Below are 13,071 nucleotides of genomic sequence, written 5' to 3'. Positions count from 1 at the left end.
GGGGAAAAAACACATTGAAGTGTGTATACTGACAAGTCTTGGCTATCTGGAAATGAGTCTTCTAAACCTCCAGGTTTCTATAAATGCTCCAAGCAGAATCATCTGGGGTAAAGAGAATAGAGAATGGGATTGCTATGGTGAGGAAAAAAAGAGTCTCTATGAGTATAAACACAATGGAACACAAATAAATATTAAACTCAATGCACATCAGGTTCACCTGACAAGGAAAGAAGTAATGGGATTTAGAATAAAAGGAAAAATTAAGTTTTACTAAATATGTAACTGCCAAAGACAGTAAGAGGCAGACTGTGGTAAAGAAGAAAATAAGATAATAGAACTCAGCAGTTTCAAAGAGTCAACAATTCTGTAGCCCTTTAAAAATAAACAAATAACATTTGGGTATAGCATGGTGGTAAAGAAAGCTGACATTCACATCCGACTGCTTTATTCTGAATCCTGTCCCCCCTCTTATAAGCTACATTAGTAATCTTTTTGTGCCTCCTTCTTCTGATTATTAGCCATGTAAAGCAGAGGTAATTAATACCATGTAACTTAGAGGACTGAGATGAGGCTTTAGAGTTACTATATGTAAAGAGCATGGATTAGCATAAATGGTAAATTCAAGTGGTAACTAGACTGACCATGGTGAACATTTCATAGTGTCAAATCACTATGCTGTATACCTGAAACTAATAAGATAGTGTATGTCAACTATACTTCAATTTTTAAAAAAAAGTACAGGCGCCTGGATGGCTCAGTCGGTTAAGCATCCAACTCTTGATTCCGGCTCAGGTCGTGATCTCACGCTTTGTGAGTTTGAGCCACACATCGGGCTCTGTGCGGATGGTGCAGAGCCTGCTTGGAATTCTCTGTCTCCCTCTCCACCCCTCCCCCAGTCATGCTCTCTCTCTCTCAAAATAAATAAATAAACTTAAAAAAAAATTAAAAACAGCATGGACTAACATAAGATTGGATGTTCAATAAATTCATTCTATTATATTTTATTATTACAACTGCTGTGTTAAGGTAAAGTGGGAGAAATGTGAGCAATCATGGACATTCCAGTGAGTAACACAGCCAACAACTATATTTTCCAAAGATGTGAATGTCACAAAAGAGAAAGAAATATGTGGAAATGTTTTAAATTAAAGGAGATCTAAGGGACAAGATAATTAAACACAATACCTGATGTTAGCACTAGAGAGAGGAAAAAAAAAATACTAGAGAGAGGAAAAAAAAAGTCATAAAGGACATTTATTAGATCAGCTGACAGTCAAATATGCATGGTAGATTAGATAAAAATGTTCTATCAGTATAAACTTATGAAGTTAATAACTGCATTGTAGTTATGTAAGAGAGTATCATTATTCTTAGGAAATATACACTGACATATTTAGGGGTATAGGATCATGATACATAATATACATAACTTTACTCTCATATGATTTTTTAAAAAAATTTTAAGTAATGTATTCATGCATCTACACTGACAATTTCCAAGGAGCAAAATAGAATCATTGTTATAATTCCTACTGAGTTCTATTTTCCCACCAATCTCTCTGTCTTTACATCTGTAGTGATCCCAATAACAGATATTTTAATGAGGACCCTGAATCATAAAGAATGAATTATACTCAACATACTATGTTTTTAATAACATGGAAACATACAGTACATAAAAGTTTCTATCAAAATATAATACTTCAAATCATAAATTTAGTGTCACTCTGAAAAATTTTACTATCCTTAAACACTCACTTCCCAAAGAATCCAAACAGGTGATTTTTCCTATTATCTAAGGAACACTTTACATAACAGAATCTAAATTCTCATCCCATAGTTCTTTCACTTCCATCAAGTCCCGAACCACAATCACACAGTTAGCCCAGATTTTTTGCCTTGACCATCAGAGCCTGCATGGGTTTTCTTCTTTGCAGCTTCTTGAGGTAAGAATGTAGACCATCATGCTGTCCAGATTGGCTAACTTGACATTTCTGCCAAAGCCTGCCTTGGTGATCACAGTTGGTGATAATAAAACTGGTTCTCCATCTCCTATTAAGATGGAAATCTCAGGGTGCCTGGGTGGCTCAGCTGGTTAAGCATCCAACTTTGGCTTAGGTCATGATCTCAGGGTTCATGAGTTGGAGCCTGTCGGGCTCTGTGCTGACAGCTCAGAGCGTGGAGCCTGCTTCGGAGTCTGTGTCTCTCTCTCTACCCCTCTCCCACTCACGCTCTGTCTTTCTCAAAAATAAACAAACATTAAAAAAAAAAATTAAAAAAAAAAAAAGGTGGAAATCTCCCTCCAATATCTTAGATTCTATCTCCAGAGGGGGTCAAATATGCAGTGTACCCAATTTTGATGTAACATTTCAAGACAAAAAGGTGCAAGCAGGCAAAGGTCAAATGAATCCCTCCCCATATGCCAAAAAAGCACTAAGTTAAACAGCTGAAAACTGAAAGAGTTAAACAGATACTTTTCCAAAGATACTAAAACAACCCCTTCTAACACTAAATAAAGCAAATATAGTCACTATACTTCTAGGGATGCCACCAAATTCTGAAAACTCCCCTGCCTTTTTACTTAATATCACATGACAATATTTTTTATCTAGTCTCAATTGAATAAATACTTTTGTCCATTTTCTTCTCCAATTACCTGAAACCTAAGAATCATCACGTAGACCCTAATTCTTACCAAAGAGCCAGCAGTTACAGATTGTTTTCCTAATATTTTGATATCTCCAAAAGATTGCTGAAAGAGGAACAGGTTGCCACTTAGAGTCTCAAACCACTTTCCTTCAAACTCAGATTTCCTTAGACTTTGAAACCTAAGCCAGATGGGTTACCTTAGGTCATCCTGGCCAAAGAGAGTGAAGGTAAGTTATTCTCACACCCTTTTCAGACCAACGCATTCAGAACAATATTATTTTCCCTTTCATTAATTCAGTGTCCACCCTCATCATAATAAACAGATGGGGACTACATGAATTAATCTACCATTAAGCTATACCTACCTCCCCAACCTTTGTTTTACAACTGTGGATACAATTTATAAAGTCCACTAAAGATGGAGTCACACTAACCTTAAAATTTTGATCTACGTCATCTTCATTTTCAGTTTCATTTTCGGCTTCTAAGTCAAGCTCATCGTTGTCATCACTTTCATCCACTACGTCGTCCACTGTGACACAAAACGCACTATGAGTAGGTCAGAGGTAAGCATTCTGCAACATGCACATCCGAAGACAGGGTGGCACAGACATACCACATCGGTGTTTCAATCACCAAAGGAAAAGTTAATGAAATGCCTCATTAAAAATGTCTCTAACGCTGTTGAAAAACCTAGCAGATAAAGTGAAAGTGCTTTAAAATTTGAAAAAGCACTGTAAAAATGCATGGGTGTTTTTGCTGATGTTCTCGGTTTTTAAAAATGAATAATGTCTTCTGTTGCAACAGCCTAAATGAAACATCTTATTTCCTGTACATGACAAATTTCAAGAACTGCTTTCATGCCTTTATCAACTGACTTCCCATCTATTTGTTTCAATGGCTACCATGTGCCTTAGTGCCACGTGCTGGGTATTCTTTTAAATATGTGTAAATATATTTACTCCCTGTCTGCAGGGAGCTCATGAGGTTAAAGAGCAGCAAAGAGTAAACAGATAACTACAATACAAAAGATTTACGTTCATGAAGGCATATACGTAAAACAGTTATGGGAATATGAGGATGGAATAACTGCAAACTGCTTGGGGTCACGGGGCTATGAATGATCGCCTCACAAAACAGGTAGTGATTAAGCAATATCCTGAATATCCAGAAAACATGGCAGCTTTCTAGGTGAATCACATAAGGGTGGGTGAGTGTGGCTTTTAAAAAAGATGAAAACAAAAGGCTGAGATGGTATCTTTGGGAAACAGCAAGTATAACTAAACTTGTATGCTTGGAAAAGTACTAAGAAAGGCAAATAAGAATGAGAACATGTAGGGCACACAGTAGGCCAACTAGTTTAGATTTTTAGCCTCTGGAAGATAAGCACTGAGAATTTTCAAGAAGAAAATGGCTTAATTCAACTTGAAACTGTTCAAAAGATCATTCTGGTGGGTGAGAGGGAGAACATATGTGGAGGGGGACCATTTAACTGGAGACAGTAACTGTCTGACCAATATAGCAGGAATGGGGATAATGAGTATACATTAGAGAAAAACTCAGGGAACAGAATGTAAAGAGACATGAGGACCATGGCTGTAGGAGAGACAAGGAAAGAAGAGTAGAGTGCTCAGGTGAGTAACTGAGTGCTTTAAAACAAGATAGAGAAGGGGCGCCTGGGTGGCGCAGTTGGTTAAGCGTCCGACTTCAGCCAGGTCACGATCTCGCGGTCTGGGAGTTCGAGCCCCGCGTCAGGCTCTGGGCTGATGGCTCAGAGCCTGGAGCCTGTTTCCAATTCTGTGTCTCCCTCTCTCTCTGCCCCTCCCCCGTTCATGCTCTGTCTCTCTCTGTCCCAAAAATAAAATAAACATTGAAAAAAAAAAAAATTAAAAAAAAAAACAAAAAAACAAAAAAAAAAAAAACAAGATAGAGAATATTTTAAAAGAATATTTTGGGGGGTGCCTAGGTGGCTCAGTTGGTTAAGTGTCCAACTTCGGCTCAGATCATGAGCTCATGGTTTGAGGGTTAGAGCCCCGCATTGGGCTCTGTGCTGACAGCTCAGAGCCTGGAGCCAGCTTTGGATTCTGTGTCTCCCTCTCTCTCTCTGCCCCTCCCCTACTTGTGCATGCATGTATACTCTCTCCACTCTCTCAAAAATAAACATTTTTTAAAAAAGGATATTTTTCTAAACTATTTAACTCTATTGAGGAAGAAATGGCCAATAAAATTGTATATATTAAAGTATACAATGTGATGATTTGATACAAATACACAAGGTAAAATGATTACCAAAACAAAGATAACTAATACATCCATCACCTCACACAATTAACACTGTCAATAGTGTCTGTGTGTTTGTTGTACAAATGCTTAAAAGCTCCTCCCATGAATGTCTAAGTATGCAATGCCATATTAGTAACTATAGTTACCAGGCTGTACACAGATTCTCAGAATGTAATCCTCTTAAACTGCAAATCTGTATGCTTTGACCCCATCAACTAATTTATCACTCCCCTCACCTGTGGCACCCAACATTCTATTCTCTGTTCACACAAAATCATTTTTTGTGCTGCTGGGTTTTTTTTTTTTTTTGGTTTTTATTTTAAGATTCCACATATAAGTAATACCATACAGTATTTGTCTTTCCGTCTGGTGTATTTTACTGGGCATAGTGCCCTTCAGATACATTCATGTTGCAGCAAATGGCAGGATCTCCTTCCTTTATTTTGGCTGAATAATATTCAAATATATATACATGACAGAATGAGAGAGAGGAAGGAAGGAAGGAAGGAAGGAAGGAAGGAAGGAAGGAAGGAAGGAAGGAAGGAAGGAAGTTTTATGGTCTTTTATCCATTTATCTATCTAAGGACATTAAGTTCATTTCTAAATCTTGTCTATTGTGAATAATGCTATAGGGAATATGGGTGTACAGATCTCGCTTTAAGATAATTATTTCAATTCCTTTGGATGTATATATACTCAGGAGTAGGATTGTTAGATCATATGGTAGTTGTATTTTTAATTTTTTGAGGAACCTCCATACTGTAGCTGTACCATTTTCACAATCCCACCAACAACGTTAAAGAGTTCCATTTCCTTCACAACCTTGCAACTACTTCCCATGTCTTGTCTTTTTGATAATAGCCATTCTAACAGGTGTGAGGTGATACAGTAAGTGGTTTTTATTTCCATTTCCCTGATGATTACTGATGTTGAGTACTTTATCATATACTATCAGCCATTTGTATGTCTTCTTTGGGAAAATGTTTATTCAGGTCCTTTGCCTAATTTTTAATTGGATTACTTGCTTTTGTACTCTTCAGCTGTGAGAGTTCTTTATATATTTTAGACAGTAGCTCATTCTCAGATATATGTTTTGCAAGTATCTTCTCCCATTCTGTAGGGCAGTAAATTGAAATTAAAACAGAATCTTTTTCGTTTGTCAAAATACCACTTGTTTATTTTAGCTTCCATTGCCTGTGCTTTTGGTGTCCTACCCAAGAAATCACTGCCAAGACCAATGTCAAAGATCTTTTTCCGTAAGTTTTCTTCTAGAAGTTTTATAGTTTCAGCTCTTATAATTAAGTCTTTGATCCATGTCAAGATAGTCTATTGTGAGTGGTATAAGACAGGGGTCCAGTTTCGTTCCTTTGCATGTGGATACCCAGCCTTCCCAATACAATTTATTGAAAACAATGTCCTTCCCCCAACTGTGTATTCTTAACTGACCCCATATGTGTGGGTTTATGTCTAGGCTATCGATTCTGTTCCACTAATCTATGTGCCTGCTTTATTTGAGTACCATCCTGTTTTGATTACTATAGCTTTGTAATAGTTTGAAATCCAGAACTGTGATGCCTCTCTAGCTTTCTTTCTCAGGATTGCTTTGGCTACTGGGGGGGTCTTTTGTAAGTTCCATAAAATTTTAGAGTAATTTTTTGTATTTCTGTGAAAAATGCCATTGCAATTTTCATAGAGATTGCATTAAATCTGTAGATCACTTTGGGTAATACGGGCATTTTCACAATATTAATTCTTCCAATCCAAGAACACAGGATATCTTTCCATTTATTTGTGTCTTCTTTAATCTCTTTCATCAACGTCTTATAGTGTCCAGTGTACAGATCATTCAACTCCTTGGTAAATTTATCCCTATTTTGTTTTCAATGCTATTGTAAATAAAGCTGCTATCATCTCTTTCAGATAGTTTATTAGGTGTATAAAAATGCAACTGATTTTTGTATATTTGATTTTGTATCCTGCAACTTTCCTGAATTCACTTATCAGTTCTAACAATTTTCTGGTGGAGATTTTATATATATATAAAGACTTTATATATATATATATATGTGTGTGTGTGTGTGTGTGTGTGTATATATATATGTATATATATATATGATCTTATATATATAAGATCATTTGTATACACAAGATTTAAGATTATCTGCAAACAGATAATTCTACTTCTCCCTTTCTGATTTGGAGGCCTTTTAATTATCTTTCTAGCCTAATCATTATAGCTAGGACATCCGGTATTGTGTTGAATAGAAATGGCCACAGAGGACATCTCCGTCTTCTCCATAATCTCACAGGAAAAGCTGTTAACTTTTTACTATAGAACACAATATTAGCTGTGGATTTGTCATATATGACCTTTATTTATTATGATGAAGAACATTCTCTCTATACCTAATTTGTTAAAAGAGTTTTTATCATAAAGGATTTGAATTTTGCCAAATGCTTTTTCTGCATCTATTGCAATGATCATATTATTTTTATCCTTCATTTTGTTACTGTGGTATATCACATTTTGATTTCTGGATGCTGAAATGTCCCTGCATCCCAGAAATGAATCCCACCTGATCATTATATATGATCCTCTTAATTTGCTGTTAAAATCGGTTTGCTATTATTTTGCTGAGGATTCTGCATCTCTGTTCACACAGATACTGACCTGTGTAGGAGTGCCAACAAACCGACTCCACCTGCAGCCCTCCATCTTGGTCATGTCCAAGCAATGCCTCCCTCAGGGCCCAGTGGAGGTTAATGTATGCCCTGACCAGAACGCAGACAGGCTTGCTCTGAGCTTCGCTAAAGTGGTGCACAGATGGCACCATTTTGGATAACGGGTAGAGATCCTCCGGCGCACATATGGTGCCACATTAGATAACTACCCTTTGACCTCACCACGAATGCCCCTCGCTCCATAAAAGCTGTGGATTAAGGTCTGGACTGGGCAAAGAATAGCTGTGTAGCAGCACCTAGACCGCCCACCTGCTCTCCTCAATAAGTTACCTTGAATAAAACTCTGTAAATGGTATGGAGTGGCTTACGTAGTTTTCTTGGTCTCAAAGTGCCGTCTCAGTCTGGAAGATGCACTTGCTTCTTCCAGCCTTTTCGGATTGGCTTGGGTGGGAAAGACTCTCACCTGAAAACAGCTGTGACGACAGAGGCCGGGGAAGATGTAGTATCTTTGCTCCCTGGCAAGGCAGAGCAGCACAGTCCCCGTGCAGCTCCGTCAGCAGAGATCAATGTCAACACTGACTCTGGGGGTCTTCAGGTGGCAGCGGTAGCTAGGGCTGGAGGGTTCCTAAGAGGCAAAAGCTTCTAGGGCCTCCTTGTTCTCCTTGAGACAGACAACGTGGGAGAGCTCTGGGCAAGGGGCTCCCTCTCAGTCCCTGGTCTAGCATGCTAGCACTCAGAGCAGTAGCACAGCTGGGATCCCGGGGTCAGGCACGTGTGGAACCACCGCCATGCCTGGTCCTAGGGCACAGGTGCCCTTGCTGCAGTGGTGGTGTCGGCCGTCAGAGCGTGCAGATCCCTTGTGGAAAACAAGTGTGGGTGTCGGGGCTCCCCACAGTGACTCCAGCTGGTGGGGAGACGCAGCAGCAGGAGCAGCTGCATGGGCTCAGAGCAACAGCTCCATCCCCAGAGAGTAAATGCAGCAGGCAGGACCCCGTGCAGCTCCATCAGCTTTGGTGCAGACCTGGAAGGCCTCAGCAGCAAAGGCGACCGACATCCACAGTGCGAAGGCGTCCTGGGGTTCTCCCGCTTCTTCCCCCCAGGGTGAGGTTTCTCTGAAGGAAACCCCACCTGGCGCTGCGCTGGTCTGGACTAAGAGATGGCGTAGTGCAGAGAAAACACTTCCCATACTTCGCTCTGTGGCCATCCTTGGATTTTGAGCTCTTCAGGGTTTTAAAAACACTCTTTCTCATATATTTCCATCACTTTGTGGTTGGTTATTTATTGTTTTTGCTGTGTTTGTGGGGGTGATGAGCATTAGGACCTCCTGACCTTCCCTCTAGCTGACATCACCTTCTTCAAATTCCTTTGGACTTCCGTTTCCAATGTGCCTTCTTATGGTGAAGATTACAAACTTCTCCCTACCTCCCAAGTGTCTGTTCTCTCCTTCCCCTTAGTAACAGAGCCTCTGAGGTTTTGCTAGAGGTTATTGATTCCAGCCTCCCTCACAGTGGTTATAGACATATGATAAGTTTTTAGCCAAAAGTATGGGAGGCAAAGTGGTAAACACAAAATTCCAGGCCACATTCTTTAGAAAAAAAATTGCCCGTTCCAGTTTCTTTCATGACCATTTTCCACATGTACTTGAGGAAACCACCATAGGAGATGATGAAAACAAAGAGAACTGTTTCCTTTGATGATCTGTGAAACAGAGGCCTACTGCCCAGGCTTATCTGCCCATCTTCTGGATGAATATGTAAGAAAAAACAATCTTCTATCTTGTTGCAGTATAACAAAGCGGCTCTGGAGACAGAATACCTAATTCAAATCCGGGTCCTCTATTTACTAGCCATTTGACCTTGAGCAAGTTCCATAAGTTGTGTCTCCATTTCCTCATCCATAAAATGAGTGTTGCTGGGAGCATTATACAGGCTAATACATAATGTGCCAGGCAAGAAGTATGTGCTATGAAAGTGTCTGTTACTATTGTTGCCTGAGTGACTATGGTACTGTCCTAGGTCACTCTGTAACAGCAGCTCAATTCATCCTAATTAACACAGTCACCAAATTGCTGTAGGTTCCTTTGGAAATAGCAAAAAATTAACTATTCGTATTACATATATGTAGTAACCTGGGTCAACGTATGCCAATGTACTAATAGCAGTTAGCCATGGATAAACAAGGGAAGAACTGACATTCAGAGAATGAACTATAAGAGAGAAAGAAAGGGACTGAATTCAAGAAAGTCTATTGCAAACAAGAAAGATGACTGCCTGGATAGGGAGGAAGGAAAGTGCAGTTCAGTATCAGAGAGAGAATGTTTTTAATTTTTAACCAAATCTTTCAAATATTTTCCTTTACACGTCATTTTCCTTTGGTTTTCTGTTCCAGATGTGAAATGTCATTTAGCTTAGAGTGTCTGAGGCCTTCTTTTCTATTCTAATGAACAATATCAATCATTATAATTATACAATTAAAATCAGGGAATATAAATCAATCCTTGTTACTCGGTCTTCAAAATGTCCTTGGCTCATTTATACTAAAAACTAATAAAATACAGAGAAAAACTTAAATGCCTTTCAACAGGACACTACTTAGATAAATTACATTATATCTATATGATGTAACAATTACAAGGAATGAGTCAGTACTTTTTGTAAGGTTTTGGAACGTATATTCCAAGGAGTTTATTTAGCTTTTGCTATTGCTCCTTAAATGTGATCCACTTTCCCTGTTTTCTAAATGGTTTTGTTCCTGTATCTGCATACATAACCCAGGAAAGCTACTGAATTTTATACATGTATCTTATAAACAGTACTTCAAGAACTTTTATCTTGTCTAAGACACATCTTCTTAACTGACTTGCTGGGATTTTCTACATAGACAGTAATATCCTCCACAGATACTGACAGTCACTGAAAGAGTAGGCTAAAGTTAAGACCCTTCCTTTCCCAGGCTTATGGATCTGCCTAGAGCTTTCAAAATGATGTTACTGAACAATGGTTGAGCAAGGCATTCTCTAACACTTCATTACTGTGTGTGATGTTGGCTATTGATCTGAGTTGGATAATATCCAGCTTGTCTGGGAAATATTCCTGGATTCCTTAAGAAATTTTATCTGAAACTAAGAATGATTTTTATTAAATCTCTTCGTGGCATTTAGCAAGGGACTCATTGGTTTTCTTCCTTTAACCTATTGTTAAATTCTATTAATTAAAATCTTAATATTATAATGAACTTACTTTTTAAAAAATAATCCTTAATTGTCATGAAAAATACAGCTCAATTCAATTTTCTAATATTTTAGGACTTTTATATTTTCGTGAGTGACAATTATCTCCGGTTTCAGGTTATTCCTACCAGGCTTTGATTTCAGAACAAAGCTGCTTCTAAACTTTCCCTTTTATCCTATGCTCTGGAAAACAAAGCACAGGAAAGTTTCTTGAAAATTAAGATCAAGTCATCAGTGTCTGGGGTCTTCACTGAAGGCAACCTCACCTGCAGATCTTCTACTCTTTAGGTCAATTTTAGTTACTCACACTTGTCTAAAATATTGTCCATTTAAATCATATTTTGAAATGTATTAACAGGACTTATCTTTTGCATCCATTTGGATTGGATGAACTTCCTCAATTTGTTTTGCAAGAAAAATAACACTGTGTTTCCATGAACTTCTCCTTTTTAGTCAATGTTTACAGTGTTATCTATCTTTGCTCTAGTATTTATGACATACTTCTTATTATCTAACCTGTATGAAAAAATCCCTGCTGTCTTGTTTTAAACATTTGTTCGGTATAATACTGACTCTTCTGAGATGGGACTAACAGCTATACATCTGCCAATCTATTTACTTTCAAGCTTTCCATCCTGCTGTGTTAAGAGTCTCCAGAATGTATCAGCTACTTACACTCTAGAACCCAACCTGAGATTCTTCTCCTTTTAGTCAGAGTATTTTATCCACTTAGATATCTTATTACTAAAACTGATTTGCTGGTTTTTGCTTTGTATTCAGCACTCTCAGGATTTCTGTGCATCTCTGAAGTCTCCTTGCTTTTCTAGAACAATAAATAGATCTCTTCAAGATTTTTTCTCAAGGGAAAAAAGTACATAATTTTATATAGAATGTCGAAGTGTTCACAGTCTCTGAACTCCATCCATGGATTCCTATGGTTCAATAGATCCCACACTAAAGATCCCTGTTTCAGATGTTAATTTTACATTTTAAAACCCATATCTGAACCACTATTTCTATAATTATTTTAGAAATGCAAGAATAGTGTAATATTCCTAAGAAGAGGAACCCCAACAATATAAATAACATAAATTATATGTAATATAAATATTATAAACTTTAGTTTATTTGTGTAAAAGACCCAGTTTGCTATAACTGAGGATTATGTATCTTTGGCCAAGAGTTTGTAGATGTATTTCAAAAGAATATTACAATTATCTAGTGTTACATAATTAATAATTTGTAATATTTAATATAATTATTCTGCTACCATGTATTCTTAATTCATCACTGGCTGAGCTGGAGTTATATTTCATATGATTACTTCAGAAAGGATACCTGGATAATCTACTTCCATACCATTATATACTGAAGAATATGTCACCTTCACATACAGAAGGAAACTAATAAGTTTTCAGAAATCTTGAATCAGGACTCTTTCCTTCAAACCTCTGTAGACACTGCTTCACTATCTCTTGGTATTTAATGTTCTAGAGACTAAGTCTCAAGGTCAGCTCAGTTCCTTCATCAACAAATGTTGCATGCACACAATCTGTGTCTAATAGATGCTGAGGATAAAATGAAGGGAAAAAACAACAGTCCTATCCTCATGGAACTTATCTTCTACCTGAGGAAGGTAAAAAATAATGAAAACTGTGGGTGCCTGGGTGGCTCAGTTAGTTAAGTGCCCGACTTCGGCTCAGGTCATGATCTCGTGGTTCGTGAATTCGAGCCCCGCGTCGGGTTCTGAGCTGACAGCCCTGAGCCGGGAGCCTGCAGCCTGCTTCGGATTCTGTGTCTCCCTCTCTCTGCACTTGACCCACTCATGCTCTTTCTCTCTCTCAAGAATAAACATCAAAAAAAGGTAATGAAAACTGTGATAAACATAATTAAGCCTGATACATGAAAAAAAATGGTAAACAGAAAGAAGGTATTTTCCTTGTGTCTGAACAGTTGCTGTTAAAACCCTCCTCTCACATCTTAATCACGAAGGCTTGTTAGTCAATGTAAATGTCCATTTCTACTTTAGTGATCCATTAGTCTGAGATGAAAAAGAAAAGGAGCCCTCAGGAAAATATCATCTCTGTGTCATTTTTTCCCCATGTTTGCTGAATTCACTGCACTAGAAGTCAGTTTTCTCGACCTATGTGATTATTCTTGACACTGAATAAAGAACACTATGGGGTGTACCCTATATCCTATCCTCCTCCCAGTGTTACTACCTGCTA

General features: G+C 38.0%; 1 protein-coding gene across 8 annotated transcripts in view; it reads right to left on the bottom strand.

The window, feature by feature from the left end:
* The window catches only part of AGTPBP1 (ATP/GTP binding carboxypeptidase 1), a 166,005-nt gene that overhangs the window by 83,065 nt on the left and 69,869 nt on the right, over positions 1-13,071 (bottom strand). For all 8 annotated transcript variants that reach the window (XM_047829664.1, XM_047829657.1, XM_047829662.1 and 5 more), the window contains one exon: positions 3,084-3,181. In XM_047829664.1, the coding sequence (XP_047685620.1) occupies positions 3,084-3,181 (98 nt within the window). The remainder of the gene's footprint in view (positions 1-3,083; positions 3,182-13,071) is intronic.

Source organism: Prionailurus viverrinus, chromosome D4 (genome assembly GCF_022837055.1).
Source record: "Prionailurus viverrinus isolate Anna chromosome D4, UM_Priviv_1.0, whole genome shotgun sequence".
NCBI lineage: Eukaryota > Metazoa > Chordata > Mammalia > Carnivora > Felidae > Prionailurus > Prionailurus viverrinus.
Note: the sequence above shows the minus strand (reverse complement) of the source record. Positions and strands in the feature narration are given on the sequence as shown.